General features: G+C 31.6%; 1 protein-coding gene across 3 annotated transcripts in view; it reads left to right on the forward strand.

Moving 5' to 3' along the window:
- Positions 1–18776, forward strand: part of LOC148597696 (homeobox protein dve-1-like) — a 38785-nt gene that overhangs the window by 7342 nt on the left and 12667 nt on the right. Inside the window, exon 1 of one of the 3 annotated variants that reach the window (XM_088562615.1) lies at positions 4493–4803. The exons of 1 other annotated variant lie outside the window; for it this stretch is intronic. In XM_088562615.1, the coding sequence (XP_088418741.1) occupies positions 4641–4803 (163 nt within the window). In that variant the 5' untranslated portion in view covers positions 4493–4640. Of the gene's footprint in view, positions 1–4492; positions 4804–6628; positions 6654–18776 lie in introns of those variants that run through there. One more of the 3 variants, XM_088562616.1, reaches the window with a different exon arrangement.

Here is an 18776-nt window from a genome sequence, read left to right on the forward strand (position 1 = left end):
ATACCCCTTTGGTACAAATACATTTTGTTAATCAAGACAAGAGACAATTGAGCACTCACACGTGTGGAATGTACATTTGTAGTAAAGTATATACAAATGTCAAGAAAAAGTGGAAATTCGGGAGTTTGTCAAAGAGATTACATGTACAAAAAATGTACATGTAACAATCCTACCAGGCTGTGCAAAAAGGACATGTACACCAAAAGAGCTTGAAAGAGAAAGACCATAGGTCAATAGAAAAGATACCTGGTTTATAGAGAAACAACAAAACCATAGATACATATCTTAATTATCAAGTTCACAAAGTCTTCAAGAATCTTGCACAAGGGTGGATTTTTGCTATGCTACTTTCAAGTGCAAAAGTGTGAAAGAGTAATCAAGCTGAAGATGCTTTCCCTACCGGTGCACCTGGTCCATGCTCCCAGTTCTTAATGGAGCCTGAGTTGCTCATTTACTTTTGTTACTTTGTATGTATTATTTTGGTTATTTTATGTTCTTTGTTGTGTGTTTCTGCTTTCCATGTCTGGTCTTTGTCCCTGGATTACATTATTATGATTGCCACTAGAATCTTTGTTCCCTTGATTACTCTTTTACACTTGCACTTGGAAGTATGATAGCTAAATCCACCCATGTGCCAGTTTTGAGGAGTGGTATGGATGGACAATTTTAAGGACTAAAATTTCAGTTCCCTAGATGTGAATAACATTAGGAATGATATATACATGGAGACAAGTTGATCATAGACACTTCTAAGTGAGCTCAAGTGTTGAACAATTTCAATGATTTTGAACATTGTTGAGAAAAAAGCTACTAAAGCTAACGTACAAATGTAAGTGTACACTATCATCACCATGAATTTACATTATCCACTTCACATCGTGGAGGAAAATTCCTGTATTAATGACCCCAGCATGTATTCACCCAAGATTAAACTAGGGTAATTTTCTTTCAATTTGATTATTTTCCAAGCTGTTTTACATAACTGCTACATTATTCAATAGTAAGAATTATTTCTTATGTCTTTCTGTAGGAAAAAATATTAGAACTTCTGTCATATTTTCAAATGGTTACTCCACCACGTAGAGTGTAGAAATTAAAATTCATATTGACAGTATTGTATGTGACAATATATGATAGTTACAATTAAGTGTATTCCAATGAGAGAGACCAAATTTATTGCTGTTTGAATTGCAGCCTTTTCTAAATCCCATTAGTTGAAAGTGGACCAAACGAGATCTGTTGCATAACTTCTTCAGACCTGTTAAATCTTCGATTTGAAAAACAAATTGGTGTATTTTTACAAGATTAAGATGTAAATTTGCAGTTTTCTATCAGAGATGTTTGGTTTTGAATTATAGCGGATCTTTATTCCAGTGATATTGGCATGACATTGTAATTGTAAATTTATTATTTATAGCTCTGCAATGAAATAGAAAGATTAGAGAATATCCCAGGAGCAGGACGATTCAAGATGTAGCGACTTAAACGATGAAATTACTCCGATAAGGAATAACGCACTGATCTCAAAACTCATATTTACGTCCATATAAACATCGCAAAATATAACTTAAAGGATTTTGTGGGTATTATTCAACATTTTGTTTTCTGCCAGATATCGTCAATTTGATTTTCATACTAATATCTTTTTACGAATTTATCCTACTCCAATCTAAAAGGTAATTTCACAAGGATTTAGGGGTGTTTAGTTGAACTGAGCCGTAGATTAAGGTTCAATTTTCCGTCGATATTATCTTTGACATCCGTGGATAATCCCATCCGCGTAATAACGTTCCAAGGAAATTCTAAAACCAACAATTTTACGAGAATAAATCCCCACGATCAGACAGCGGTAATTACTTTTGGTGTCATGTCGTACATTATTTATTTGTTAAAAGATTGTCTGCGTTACGGTTTATTTCTTTGAAATGATTTTATTTTTCAAACTTTTTTATTGTAAATTTTTACACCTTACAGCACTATATTTGTCTGCTATTAGATTATTTCACTTAAGGAAATTTGTGATTATACTGAAAAAGCCCTTGGCATTGATCATGTAGTGGTCTGGCTAACAATGTGTATTAAAGTCTATTTATAATCCATAGAAGCCTTGTAAAACTAAGTAAGAGTTTCTTATGAAAGATAATGATAATACTATCAATGAAAAACATTTTATGTAGACCATTTTAAAATATTCCTACTCTGTCGTCCCTCGAAAAATATCAATCCATGAAATATCTGAGGAATCTCTAAGGTGTTTTAGTCTATTGCTTTGTTAAGCTGCACTTCATGTTATCTTGACACATAAATTAGTCCTTTCTTTTGAAATTAAAAAAAAAAGGAATATTTGAAAGGCTATATTTGGAATCGTTTATATCTAGAACTGGGCTTTTGGGTAGTGGCAGAAAGCAAAGCAATGACTCAGCAAGGATGGATTTTGCTTTGACACTTAACCTTCAGCTGGTTACAGGCAAAACTTGAAGACTATGCTAGTAGTAGTTATATCCTTCCAGGAAACTCCAAAAGACAAAAAGTATATCCTAAAACAAGTTAAAATTGCAAATTCCATTTAGGATGTGTGTAGCTACAATCAAATGTACATTTTTACATCAGGAAATAAAGTAAATATGTACATGTACATTTTGTATGCATTGGGAAATAAAGTAAATGCACATGTATGCATTGGATTGGGAAATAAAGTAAATGTACATGTATACATTGGAAAATAAATTAAATGCCCATGTATGTAGTGGGAAATAAAGTAAAAGTACATGGATACATTGGGAAATAAATTAAATGCACATGTATGCACTGGGAAATAAAGTAAATGTACATGTGTGCATTGGGAAATAAATTAAATGCACATATGCTGTGAGAAATAAAGTAAATGTACACGTATACATTGGGTAAAATGTTAAATGGAACATTCTATGGAACATTTTGGGAAAAAAATCTTTTTCCCACTATCAGAATGGAGGTATGAATGTATAAAATATTACTTTATCTTGTCTTGATTTCACTTCCCTCAAGAAATGTGAAATTTAGAGCCCTGTTTAACTTATTCTTAATGTGCAGAAAGAAGAAAGATGTAAGAATGGAGTTTCACATGATGAATTTTTGTCATATTATCTAGAAACCTGAAACGAAACAACCACACAGAAAGAATGTAGGACGGAACAAGTGTACCTTTGTTTCCAGACTTTGGGTTTTTTTAAAGAAAAAAAATGGATTTCGAGAAATGTTGATTTAATAAAATTGACACTTAAAGAGATAAAGAATTTAAAATTTTATTTGAAATTAAATATTATTTATTGAGTGTATAAGATTCTCCGTAGATTATTTTTTAACAAAAGGCTTTGTAGGAGCGATTTGAAAAATAGGGTTTTTGGATTAGATGGGTGTACACCATATCTTGTTCAACTTAGACCTTAATTCTTTACATCCACAGATCATCTTCTATATTGAATAACACACCAGGTCCGTTAAATTATTTAAATTGCTTTGATGATCGCTTGTGTTTGTTTAATATTCATATAATTTCTTTCCGATGTATTTAGAAAATTGGTGAGAAGGGGTTTGAGCTATTGTATCGTAAGATGAAGTCAAAATATTCTCAATAGATGTTGGCAAACAATTGTCAAACTATGAGGGGGTACCTGTCTGTGTTAATCCAATGCACGGTTTACTAAGTAAATACGAGCTGGAATTGTAATCTTTGTAAATTATAGGGAAGAAGATTTTCAGGGTCTGTGATTCAAGGACTATCAAAATCATTGTGGAAATTTGAAATTGAATAAAAAAATTTAACTTAAGAGCATAGTGATTATCCCAGTGTGGCCAATCTTTAAATGTAATTTATATTTGCATTTTGACTTTTTTTTTGAAAGCATAAGATTTGAAGTTAGAAATCATTTATCCTACAATTCTTCAGTTGACTTTTGTAAAAATCTAAATTTAAAAATTGGAAACCTGTTATCCTCAATTGGGTTTTTAATTTGTATGACATTTTGGTGAAACTTTTGCAAAGACTACAATTTCAATGGTGCTATGCAAGACCTTACTACATGTGGGCACTGTAAAGCTTTCAAGTATTGCAGAATAAAATTGTTTTAAAAGCCTTTAAGCCTGGACCAATTTGAGGTTAAAGATTTTGATTGACTTTCTGAGGGACATACACATTATGACCTTATTGTGTACTTAGAAAATCTAATCTGTAATATTACTAGTTTTTAAGGTATCACTGTAGACTCCTTTTTATGGATGACGAATTGAAAAGACGACAATGAAGATAGACTTTTCATGGTCCTATTTTCCATAATAAGAGATGATACATGCAGAGGTGTTTACTTATACGGATTAACTGTATTTTTTACAAATTTTGACTGCAAATTACGCTCTACAAATTGTGAATATCTCTATAGTACCTTTGTTAAAATTTCAGAAAGTTCAGGAATTACGGATCATTTCCATAGAATACAGATTGTCATCAAGTAGTATGAACTGATCTGTACTTGGCCCTACTTTCCATAGGGAGAGATGATACATGGCCCTACTTTCCATAGGGAGAGATGATACATGGCCTTACTTTCCATAGGGAGAGAATTGAAACATGGCCCTACTTTCCATAGGGAGAGAATTGATACATGGCCCTACTTTCCATAGGGAGAGATAATACAATTTCACCTTCAATGAAAAGTTCATGCAGTCCTTATGGAACCTCCCTTGCTTCAGGTGCACAGAGCAATGAAAAACCCCTTCTTTTTGTGGTCCTTTTTTTCCAAAATGGAGGACAGAAATTAAGTCAAAGTAAGTCAAGTCTCTTTTTCAATATCACCATTGTTTTGTTAATCATGGCCAAGTATTTTTATATGGCTAAGGATCTAAATTGGTAATTACAGTTCAGAAATGAACATATTAAGAATTAATTGCTACATATTTAATTAATATTTGGTATTTAATTAAAGATAAATTATGATTATAAATGTCACTTGTGAATTTATTGCTTTGTTTTGATCCACCAAAATTAGCATGTCTGATTTTCATAATTTTTATGATTAATCTTTCATGTAGATATTAAATACATCAAAAATAACATTTAATATCTTGAGATGTTTATGCATGCACTTTTAATTGTTCTGAAGATTGATTTAGCCCTTACAAGTTTTATACCCTCTGTATCACATTACACAGTTTTAATGCTGTTAATGTAGTATATTTGTATGGTGTACTAATTTCTCTTATTTCTTGATGGGCCAAAAAAGAAAAGATGAAAGTTAAAACCAGACCTTCCCATTGAAAATTACTACTTCATTGACATTGAGGACGCTTACCCTACCAGTGCATCTGGTCCATGCTCCCAGTTTTTTAGTGGAGTCCGAGTTGCTCATTTTCTTTAGTTACTTAGTATGTATTATTTTAGTTACTTTACACACTTTGTTGTATTTGTCTTTTTTCCATGTCTGGTCTTTGTCCCTGGTTTACATTATTTTGATTTTCGCTAGAATCTTGGTTTCCTTGATTACTCTTTTACTTGTCCTTTTAGAATCCACAAAAATTTAGACTCTCAAATGTTGGTTTTACCCCAATTGAATGAATGGATGTTAACAGTCACTTTGTCAGGTATTAGCTAAGTCTATTACTATCAAGGTACTTTTATACATAGGTACCAATTTTCATGGTTTAGGGGAAAATTATAAGTCCAAGGATTCTTGAATTTCTAGCAGTAAAAGAATTCATTGGGAACCAAATTTTGTGGTTTACAAAACTCATGAAGACCATGAAAAATTTGTATTCCACGATTGATAATACATTCACAGTATTTCAGTGGTAGATACAAAAATAAGGCATCAAATAGGACATTATATGATACCCCGCCATGTTGTAAACAATTTTTGCAATGACTTAAACATTTGCTTAAATTTAAATCTCGTCTGTATTTTATGATAATTAATAACTATACAAAGTTTAAAATAAAAGTCCATTGATATCTTCTAAAGATACCATCATCTGGAAACCATTGAGGGACAGGCAGATGGGTGGACAGACAAATCATATCTCGCTACTTCGTGTGGTGGGGTATAAAAAGTTCATGTACATGTATGTAGTGTTCAGAATTTGATTATGATGTGTGAATCTGCTGTGAAATCAGAAGCTGTTGAATAAGTATCATCACTTAAATCCGCAGTTTCATGAGTATGTGTCCTTGTTTACCATTCAAATGCATGGAGGTTTGTCATTTTCAGAGCGTTGAGTTCAGTATTAAAAGTTAAACATCTTTCCTTGCAAAAATACCCCCGAAAAAGACAAATTTGTATTTAAACATGAAAGTAATTTTAAGAAAACAAAAAAGATAAAAGATTTTGCATTGTAAAAAAGTGTTTTCAGATCACAGAAGTAAAAATATAAAATGCAGATCTGTATTTGGATTTCTATATGTTCTACATCAGAAATTCAGGAAAGGAAAACTTACAAACCGTATAGTAATGGGCATTTTTTTGGAAACAGTTGTTGACTGGCCACAATTGTCTTGTTGGAGATTGTTGCATCATTTTGAAAACAGTATCTTAGTATTTTTATCAATATTTTTCAATGGGATTAAACATGACAATTATTATTTTAGAAGGTCTTCAGTTTTGTATTCATTTGCATGAGGAAAAGTAAGTCACACTATCTTTTGTTGATGTTTTTAATGAGTTTTTTTTCCCTAATTAACATTTTTACACATATTCTTTGCTTACTGTACAGGGGTTCAAATTGTGTACAAAAAGGTCCTGGACTTGTCTTAGTTTTCAATGGTCCATTTGATGTAATTTCTAAGGTCCTCAGAAAATGAGAGTCTCAGACTTTGGACCATCATTAATTTGAACCCCTGTTGTATTGTTTGATGTGGTTTTGAATGTTAGTGCTGTTCTAATCATTGATTCCACCTTAACATGTTTTCATTTGTTTTTCTTTGGAATGATTTTTTTTCTGTAGTTAAGCTAATGTTGCTGATGCAAACAATTAATTGCTTTAATTTATCAATATATTAATTTTTTGCCACTTATTTATGAGAGATTTTCAAATCACCAATTTTATGATAAATTTATATTGTCCAAGTTTTTGCCGTGTTGAATTGATTCTCAGTAATTGAAATTTCAGACAGTTTTTTTACAGAAAAAAAAGTCTTCCAAGGGACCAAATCAATGATTTAATTTTCTATTTTTTGCAGACAAACGACCTTATTCTCTTCCCAGTGTGCTTAACCATAGAATTCAGGGATTAGAAATAAAGTAGGATTATAGTGCTGGCCGTAATTTTGTTTACTTATCTGAAAAATACTCATTCTGTCACTAATCCTCACGCTCGATATTTTCATTTCGTCTAAATCCTTTGTCCTCAGCTAGATAGAGAATATTAGGCTTATTAAAACGCTTGAGAGGTTTCGATCCAAGCCGTTTGATGGATTAATTCTTTTAGAATCAATCGTGTGTTAAAGCCCCATTTGAGATAAGTTTAGGAGAATGAATGGTTCTATTATTAAAAGAGATAGCAATCCTATTTAGAGAAAGGTTAGGGCTTAAACGGTCAGAACTGTCAAGTTTGGTTTTGACGATTGGGAAAGCACTTCAGATAAATCCCCTGTTTAACATTCAAATTAAGTGATTGCAATGGCATTTTTGGCAGGGAACAAAATGAGAAAAATTCTTAATATCGCTAATCTCCCTTAATTGGATAGGGACATGGACAACAATTTCATCAGTCATTGGCCAGACATTAAAAACCCTTCACCGATATAAAAGAATGATGTGTATTTCCCTTTCAATTCATCGAGAGGTAATCCCAGATTAAACTTTCGGCAGTTAAGTACTTTCGTAGCATGATTTTACTTAAGTAGATAAAGCTGGGACTGTGTAAGGCTGATAAATATTTTCATAAGAATAAATTTGGATAGTTAGCAACTATAAAAGGACTTAAGAGGAAGAGACCTCTCATAGGATTAAGAAAATACGTAGAAATTAATCCACCACGCTCACGAAATTAGAATTTCCATGGGAAAAGCTTAAGCATTTATCAAGAGGATTTGCTTATCAGTCACCCAGCTACTAATCCGGGTAATATTAAATTTCATTAAATAACTGTTTTTATCTCCTAACAACACACTTGTTATTTATTAAAATTTTAAAACTTTATCTTCCGTGTCTAAAGATTTTCACATTAAAATGGATGTATGCTCTTGCGAAGGATTGTTCAAATAGGGTTTTAAAAAAAGATTTAAGAAAAATGGATTAAAATGGATAATTATTCATGCTCAGCAGTTACTCCATCTAAGCTGATTAAAGTATTATCAGCATCTGCCTCGACAGTTTACTGGGAAATTTTAGAATCTGTACTCACTCTGAAGTTCATGGTATAACTGATTTGACACTGTGGGAATCAGTCATATTATGTTAATTGAGTGTCATTCTCTGTAAGAATCAGGCAGTGGATAAATCATTGTGTGAAAATAATTATGACAGTTTCATCAGAGAACAGAAACAAAATATTTCATATCATTTTGATGATATGTATGAGTTATAATTTCCAAATGAACATTTCAAGGGCAAATAACTCTGTCAAAAACCTGAATTTTCTATTAAAAAATTTGGAAACATCTCTAGTGATTCAGAGATCAAAGAGTGGAAATTTCAGGTAATAAAGTGATGAGTGAAAACAATGTCATTTAAATGTTTTTTTTTTAAGGTGGAGATTTTTCACATTTTGCCTGATTCTTACAAGGACATACACTTTTTAGTGAAAAAAACAGATGGAAAACAACACAGTATCAATGTATACAAAGAAATCTTATGATTGACTTTATTTACATGTATAACGTAGGGTTTTATCAAAGTAAATTGTAGTTTCTAATGCATAGTTTTAGACAGCAAAAAAAATGTACCAGTATCTGTCTGTTCTTCTTAAGTACAAAACTCCAAAATGTGGCCTCAAATTTTTGTGAAACTTTAATGAACTGTTGTTCTTTTTTTTTCATTCATATGAAGTACATCCCTTTCAATTTTTATAAATTTCTGATTTATTACGTCACGGTGAAAGCAGGTCTAGTAGCTGGTCATCTCCGTCCGTCCATTGGATACTTACGGAGTATCATACAAGTTTTTTTGGAAAAGTAGTGAGGAATAATAAATGAGGGGAAGTGGTTTCAACATCTCATTAATATATATTCTTTACAAGTTAAATTTGCTTTTTTTAAATTGAAGCTTAAACTGTCTAAGTGTATGAATTGATATGGCTGTATTTTGTATGAAAGTAGGAAAGGGAGACTTTGATGAGGGGAGATAACCTACTTCTGTATCCAGTTTATTTTTTCTTCTTACAAAAGTGAGTTTTTTTTTTGTATTATGATAAATGTGGGAATCAAAGTCGGTTTTATACATAGATAACTATTTTTATTTTTCCGTAATAAATAAATGAGTAAGGACAAATCTTAAAATGACACATTAATAAAAAAAAATTAAGGTGCTTAAATAATGCCATTGTTATAGTATATACTGTATACATTTTGTACATGAAATATGGATGAGATAAAGTAAAAAATGTAACTTATTAGATAATTCTCAGAATGTCACAAAAAAGTTCAAATGAATATTTTGTGATTAAGGCCATTTAGTTGCACCACGTTTAACGGATTATTTTATTTTCATATTCCAAAGAATGAAATGTACTTTTTTTCTTCCAGTAGATTAATTTTCGGGAACATTGAACTGAGAAAAAGTGCACGAAATTAGATAAATTATGTAAAAAAGCTTAGAGAATTTAGCTAGGTTTATCACAAAGTGGCCATAATTCACTGAGGGATTATGGGTAACACATGGCCTTTATTTTGAATAAAGCTTGATAATTTGAATAAGTGAATGCATAGCTTTAGACAAGTGTCATGAGCAATATTCTAAGAGCAAAAACCTTCATCCAAACAACTTTTTTAAATGTTATATAATATAGATATAGTCAATTTCACAGTCTTTTGAAGTGATAATTACAGCTCGTTCTATTTAATCTCACAGCTATATCTTTGAATAATAGTATTTGTATGTCCAGAAAATATGATTTTGATATTATCGGAATGAAAAGCGGTTGGGGTTCTAAATTGAATGTAATCCCCTATCTTTTGATGGCTTACTAATACCATCTCCAAATAATTTGATTCTTAATTAGTTACATAAGAAATGCTCAAATCTTACACTTTGATGCTGCAGTAAATCTATTATCGTGATAGTCATTTTCAACGCTGGATTATTACTGCCAATGTGTTAATTTCCCGCAGATCAAGCAATTGGCAACTGTTGCCCTTGTCGTACCTAGACAGCGGTGCTTAACGGTAAAACAAAACCTTCTGTCAGTGATTAGTGTTTCTGTGATAGTTGTATTCTTCAGATTAGGTTGGGACTCTTTTGATGGCATAATTAATATTTATAATTCTGAGAATCAGATTTAATTTTCTTGGTGGAATTTACAAGTCCTAATAGTTATATTATTGCTTGCACATTTTATGTCTTATTATTATGATTTTGTACCCTATGATGTCTTTGTTTTTATAGTTGTCAAATTACAACTCATTTTCTACAGATCTACAGTATTTGTGTATTGTGTCTCTAAATCATTGTAGTAACTCAGCAGTCTTTGCCATCTAAATTTCAGACAACAAGCCTCTACCCTTAATCTGAAAAGAATTTTATAAAGGATACATTGGCTTGGAAGCAAAATTTCTCCAAGCCTGCTGCAATTTCTACCAGGATTGGCTGGTGGACTGGCCCCAATTTTGAAGACTGAGTAACTTCTAAGAGCTGCAGTATGAGAGAATATCATGTATGTGTGGCAAGAGGTTCAAATGAGGATATACTTTGAATGTCTATTGTTTGTGGGGTACCAATTAAATTCAAGAATCCATGAACTTGTGTTTCTTCCCTGATCCACGAAATTTTGTATTAATGTACTTTCGCAGTAGTAGATTATGTTGTATATGCATGTCCTTTTAGTTATAAATAACTATTATATATTCACCTTTTGGGTGATTTATCTGTTGACATTGTGACTGATTTGGTCCTCAACTTCATGAAACATAGCATGTGACATCAGTGAGCTTCCTGAAGATAAAAAGATACACATACACATAAAGTGTTCAGAAAGATTGATATGACTCTGTAACAAACTTATACTTTATTTTAAAAATTCCTACATGCAATACTTTACTATTTTCAATTGGTTAAGAACTGTGGTAGGAAATTAAAATTTAGAATATAATAATTAAGGCCAAATAAATGATAATTTTGCTTTCTTGATACTAGCAAGAAAAAGAATTAGGTACATTTTAAGTAGGTAGGAAAATTATTTTAGTTTCTAAAACATTTTACATTGAGTTAATTGATCTAGACTTTTACATTGCTTCAGCCAAAATGGCCATAAATTATTTAGGGTAGGCACAGAAAACAAGGGTTGTTAGGGTTGTAGGAAAAAGACATTTTTTTTTTGTATGTAATTGTTAAGTCTAAGAATTGAAGTTTTAATATTGTTTTCCTCAGATTGAAAACTTTTTTAACAAGTGTTGTTGAAATTTTGTTTGGTTTTAAATGTCCTTTGTGCCTGATGTCTTGGTAGCATTCTGGCCTGATGTGAAGAGGGGTTGTATGTTTGAATCTAAATTGATTCATTGTAAAGAGTTCAAATGGAGGGTAATAACAAAAAATCCAAACTAATGAAATCTTGGCAAAAAAGGAAAGTCCATATAACAAATGGCAATATCAGGGTAAAAACCAGAAAGTTGGAAACCACCAGAATGGTCCTACATGTAACTTAGTACAGGCATTGCAAAATGAAAGATGGGTTAAACCATGTTTTATAACACACATACACTGTAGATAGTGTGCACATGGAGTGCCTCACTTACCTGTTGACAGTTGTATCTTTGAGCTAGTGTTTGGTTCAGACTGTAGATAGTGTGCACATGGAGTGCCTCACCTACCTGTTGACAGTTGTTTCTGTGAGCTAGTGTTTGGCTTAGACTCTAGATAGTGTGGAGTTATATTTCTACCTGTTGACAGTTGTATCTGTGAGCTAGTGTTTGGCTCAGACTCTAGATAGTGTGGAGTGATATTCCTACCTATTGGCAGTTGTATCTGTGAGCTAGTGTTTGGTTCAGACTGTAGATAGTGTGTCCATGGAGTGCCTCACCTACCTATTGACAGTTGTTTCTGTGAGCTAATACATAACTTATATAACCCAGCATATTGACATGGTAGAAAGCAGCACCTGTACAATCTGACTCTTTACATTGAAACACCTGCCAATAGATGTTAAACAATAATCAATCATTTAATCTGCTATGACTTGGTTTCCAGTTTCTTCCCACTGCAGTTGGCACATATATAGATACTATAAATAGTTTTAGATCACTCCCCCTCTTTGGGCTGTTTTAAAAAGGAACAATTTTCTAAAGTCAATAAACCTCACTATCAAAAGGTATTTATGATTTTTCATAAACTTCAAAGCATATTTTTGTAACAAATTTTAGCCCTTCAAATTTAAATTTTATTTGCTTATCAACACTATAGTAAATTACTGCGCAATGAAAAGAGATTTATAAAGCATAATAAAATCTTATCGTGTTAATATTTCGTTGAAATTAAGATTATGACTATGTGATATATTCTAATAATTTCAATGTGGTAGCTTTCTGAATTTCTTAACAGTGCTGATTCTACAGATAAGTAAGTTGTAACGGAATTACTGTATTAATACATCAAACATTAGTTTTCTTATGTAACTTCCTGATTGTGCCAAATTACAGAATTTTAATTCAATTTTATAGTATCATAATGAAGAAGTTCAAGATTCCAATGAGAGATATTTCAAATTTCTTTTGCTCAATTTAATTCAAGAAAAAATATTAATAAAAATCTCAGATTAGCTTCTTATCAACAACTTCGGCTTAGCATGAAATAGAGAAAATCAGCTAATCTTAAAGACATTCTTAAAATTATGTAAACCTATCTGATATTATGATATTAAATTATTTTCATATGTTTTATGAGATAATCAGAATTGATTTGGAGACTTTAGAACAGGTTCTGTGTTTAAAGCAACATTTTATTCCTGATGTAAACTTTTAAAGTAGGATGAAATCATTGCAGGTTTCTATGCTTGTTAAAATATATCATTCAGTAAGTTGGTTTGTTATAAAAAAAAAAGAAGAGATTTTTTACCCTACCAGGAGACCTGGTAGCAAGTTTCAGATGTTCTTTCCCTTACTTGCACACCTGGTTATGGGTTTCTGATATTGTTTACCCTTCTAGGATTTTTTTTTATCAAATGTTTGTAACCCTACCAGCACATCTGGTCATTGGTTTCTGATACTTAATACCTTTCCAATGCACTTCGTCTAGAATTTTGGATCAAATGTTTGTTACCCTTCTGGTGCACCTTGTTTAGGATTTTTAGCTTGACTTATAAGTTCATTCTGTTTTGTTTGGATTCAGTTGATGGTTTTGTCTCTGTTTTCTTGTTTTTTTTTCCATTCATGTTTACTAATACTTTTATTAGAAATTTATTTAAGTCACTTAAATTTAAACACAAAGTTAAAAATGGCATGCTTTGAAGTGAATTTTAAAATCAGTTTTTTTGAAAAATCTTTGTATAATTTCATTACCTTTATTGTGATCTATTTATTATTACACACAAGTACATGTACATGAAAGTTTCTATTTCAAAAACTGCTTTCCGTCAGAAGTCAGGACCATTGCTCTCGTTTCCAGCTTTACTGTTTTCACCTTAGTATTGCCTATTGTTTCTTTTGCCTATGGTCTGGAGTTTTGCCTGTCAGTTTGGTAATTGCATTATTACTTTTTATTTACTTCTTTCATTGGTTGGAGGTACATCCTTCCCTCTGCAGTATCTTCCATGTACATGCAACAAGTTAGAAAAAAAACTATTTTAATGAGTGTATATATACATGTGCACTGTAGAAATTAAGTACTTTGTTATTGAAAGTTTCTATGAAAAAAAAACTTCTGCATTATAGAATGTCTACAGAATTTGTCCCCTACCACCAATATCTTACATCCAGTTTTTCAGTAGAGAGAGGATTTATTCTATTAAAGAAATGATAGAATTGAATACAATATAGTAATTTAACCTTTTAGATATGTATCATGTCCATTCCAGCATTTTAAAGCTTACTTAGGAGTTGTCCCAGTTCATGCCCGTCAGAGTAAAAAAGAAATTCTTAATAAAATTCAAATCTCCTGGTTACAGCTGAGATAATCGGATTTACGCAGAGTTATCCCGTAAACATCTGCTTACTTTGTACTGATCTACATGGATACAAAAGAAAGAAAAACGGATTTAATTTTAATGCTTCATCTAGCCGGCACAAAGCTGGCATTCACATAATCCCTCCATCTGTCAGGGTTTGAACTTAATTCCCTCCACAAAGGAGATTGGATAGGATTCTGGCTGTGTTTCTTTATTAAACTCGTGCTAATCCCGTCTTATTATTGAAGACTGCACTAATACCGATATCGGCAGGTTGGGGGAAATCCTGACGCGGAAATAATTACCCTACCTTTCGAAAGAATGGAGAGTGTCAAATTCTCGATATGGCAAGAAAATTACATTTAATTATGGTTAGAAGTTGAAAACAAGACTTGAGGTTTCAGTAACTTCACTGACTTTACATAAAATTGTCATGAAATGTAGATGGAAAGGATATAAATCTTGGTTGAGGGAATTATCCATGATCTTTATACAAATCATTGATTTTTTATGTGATGTCAGAATTTTAGTGTCACCTGTGGTTTTTCAGTTGTAATGTATTATTAAGATAATTTCCCCAGATTTACATGTTAGGAGTTATGAATTGTGTTAATTTATGTGAAAAATGTGGTTTTAAAATTATTGTCAGTAAGCCATTGGAATTTAAAAAAAAAGTTATGAATATTTTTATTCAGTGCTTTGACCTCTGTGACGAATTGTGTAGATTTTCTCAAACACATTGTGTAACTGATGACTTCTTTGTAATTATTTAGAATTGAGTGATTTTGTTGAAATAAAAATTTTTTGTTGTAAATTTTTGTTAAACATGATTTCAGACCAGTCCAAATCATGTTTTTATCTTGGTTGAGAGAAGTGGAGATGATCGATAGTGACTAGATAAAGATAAAAAGAAATACATGTACATTTGTACATTGAATTACTCTCCACATTTTTTTACTGATTAACAAGGATTCAGATCTTTGCATTTTTTGATATAAACATGTATATTAATAAAAATTGATAAGAGGTGTCTTTAGAAGCACTGTAGAATTGAAAACTTTTTTTTTTCCAAATTTTGATGACCTCAACCATGAATTATAAGGAACAGCTTCTCTTAATGTTACTGATTGATTATAGGATTGTTTCCCTTTTTGTTTATTTTATGTATTCGATTTGACTACAATTTTTAGCTCATATTCACTTCTGCAAAAATTGCTGTCTTGAACACTGGCTCAGTATTTACACTTGAATAAATATCAGACAAGACAGATTTTATGATTTCTATGAGAAACTTAAAGCTACATTTTATATATTATATTCATCATATTGTTGGTGCATTTGGACTTGTTAACTGCTAACAAATGTCTTATGAGTTTGTCCTTACATAAAAATTCTTGAAATAATGATTTTGATAAAGAAAAAGGAAAAGTTGATTTCTTCAAACAAATGTATTATTACATTGGCTGTAATAACATGTATTATACTGTTCTTTGATTTGCGTAAGTGTTCCCAACTGTAGCAATGGATGAAGATCATGTGAATCTATCACAGATGTTTTGGTATTAAAGTTACATGCTAAATTGCCATAATTAAATGATATCTTAGCTGCCAATGTAACATTTATACAAATTTATATGTTGTTCCTAATTTTCTGAGTCTTAAGTAATTTCCAAATCCCTTTGAAGTATTTTCGATACCAGTTGTTTTCAAAAGAACATGTTTTTTGTATACCTTAAAGTGTTAATGTCTTCATCTGTGTTTGGCCCTTGAAAAAAGGGTGGATTTAACATTCAGCGTGAAGTGTTCATCTAAGACTTTCAACATTTTATGACAGTTAAGCACTTAGGAGTAATATTAAATATTATGTCAGAATTTGTCTGGTGTTGTGGTTTTGATGACCGTTCAGATAAATTCATATATATATGATACAAGTGTTAGCAAATGTCAGTCAAATTTAATTCACCACTGTTGTAATTTTAGCAGTTATTGTCAATTCATGAAAAAAGGGGTGGGTAGCTAAAAATATAAGAAGGGAATTGTGAATTTATTTTTTGGGAAAAAAGTTTTTTTTTTCTAAATATTTAACATTTAGTTTCTTGATCAGATGATCTACAAAAGTAGACTTTATAAAGTAGATCAGTTTATTATATTTTCATTTTTTTATCAGTCTTACAGAACTATACATGTATTACATTCCCTGTTAAAAAATACTGTTCTTGTTTGAGAAACCTTTACTACTTATTTTATGGTGAAACCTATTTAATGCAACCAAGTAAATGTAGGTTCTAAAATCCTTAGTGATAATTATGCCTCCACTCAACAAGTTGGTAGTATATTGGAATCATCTTGTCTGCCCATCTGAATTTTGTCACAGTTGTTTTGACTCCCAATGGATGGTTTGATTTTATATTGAAATATATGTAGTATACATGTACTTTATTGGTTCTGTCCAGTATCAACTTCTTGTTTTGTTGGTCTTTGCCATTTTTTACTTAATGGAATGATAGAGAAATATTTGGTCACAAATATCTTGGAACTCGATTAATGGATTGGTTTCAAATTTAGCTTGTTGCCTTTTATAGATGGGGCAAACATTGTAAGCAATTACTAAAGGTATACCTCACATAATAACGTGTGCAACTTCACGTTTTGTTTGTGATTCTGATGAACTGCACACAACATTGACTCAAACTAATATTAGGTTCTTAAGCAACTACATTAGGACAATTTTCCTGTACAAATCCACATTTGCAATAGGATATGTGTTGTTTAATATCTGTTAGTGAAACACATCTGTCATTTTCAGGATACAGTTTATGACTTAGGTGTAGATAGATCACCTTACAGCAGCTTGGTTTTTGTTTTCTGTTGTTTTTTCCTGATAAAAAGATCAATAGATTTGTTGGGTTTTCTACCTTTTCCTGTTTGGCTTTTTTTACACACCCATCTTTTGTTTGACGAATGGTACAGTGAAATCTGTCTTAAAGGACCCCTTTTTTGGACGGTAGAACTTATTTGGTTTAAACAGTTGTCCCATACAAGATGGACCCCTTTTTGGACGGTTGAACTTATTTGGTTTAAATAGATGTCCTGTACATTACGGACCCCTTTTTGGACAGTAGAACTTATTTGGTTTAAACAGGTGTCCCGTATGTTACAGACCCCTTTTTGGACGGTAGAACTTATTTGGTTTAAACAGTTGTCCCATACAAGATGGACCCCTTTTTGGACGGTTGAACTTATTTGGTTTAAATAGATGTCCTGTACATTACGGACCCCTTTTTGGACAGTAGAACTTACTTGGTTTAAACAGGTGTCCCGTATGTTACAGACCCCTTTTTGGACGGTAGAACTTATTTGGTTTAAACAGTTGTCCCATACAAGATGGACCCCTTTTTGGATGGTAGAACTTATTTGGTTTAAACAGATGTCCTGTACATTACGGACCCCTTTTTGGACTGTAGAACTTATTTGGTTTAAATGGGTATCCCATATGTTACAGACCCCTTTTTGGATGGTAGACTTATTTGGTTTAAACAGATGCCCCGTATGTTACAGACCCCTTTTTGCACAGTAGAACTTATTTGGTTTAAACAGATGTCCCGTACGTTATGGACCCCTTTTTGGATGGTAGAACTTATTTGGTTTAAGCAGATGTCTGGTACATTAACACAGAATCGAAGTATGTTTAAACTGATATGAAGAAAATATTCAACCTCTGAAGACTAAACAATTGATCTTGAACTTGATAACTTCATATTAATAAATCATTCATAAACTAACAGACCTGACATTATGAACTTGTTATAAAGATTTTTTAAGAAAATGAAATCACTGAATATGTCTCATTGTCTGTCTACTTTCAACACCTTTGCACAATGATAGTAAGGTTTAATTGTGATTTAACCAGATCATTTTTGAAATTTCTGGATGCCCATAAAGGGAGACAACTCAGATTGCCTGATTGTCTGTGAGGTACCCTTTGTTAACATGGTTAAGTTTAATTTTGTATAAGATTTTGGTCAAGTTTAATATTTCCTGACCTTTTTAAAAAAAAAATTCAGTGATTTTAAAAATTAAGGAAAGAATTTTAACAGTTTAGTTTCACGAAGTGTTACAGTGGTGTCAGTTTTGATGGTCTCCTGGTTAAGTGCTAATTGGAAAGTTTGATCTTTTTACTAAAACTGTTATGGCTAGCACTTATATGGTTAATACAAGTTTCAGTGTAGGTTAATTATCATGTTTTTTTATTATTTCTTTATCATAATAAGATTTGAATGTGACTATCTGTCATTTTGGTTTTTAATATTACAAGCCTATACACTGTCTTTATATAATGTTTGCTAGACAAAATATTTCAGGTAGAGTACATGTACATCCAAAAATTGCTATTGTAAAGTACTTCTATTTACTTGAATGTTTTTGGTGGTTTGACAAAGTTGATATGATCAGATTTTATCGCAGTGTTCTTTTGATAGATATACATGTATAATGGT

The sequence above is a fragment of the Perna viridis genome, chromosome 14, assembly GCF_037379345.1.
Source record: "Perna viridis isolate PV_CMFRI_1.1 ecotype Kerala chromosome 14, ASM3737934v1, whole genome shotgun sequence".
NCBI classification, from domain to species: domain Eukaryota; kingdom Metazoa; phylum Mollusca; class Bivalvia; order Mytilida; family Mytilidae; genus Perna; species Perna viridis.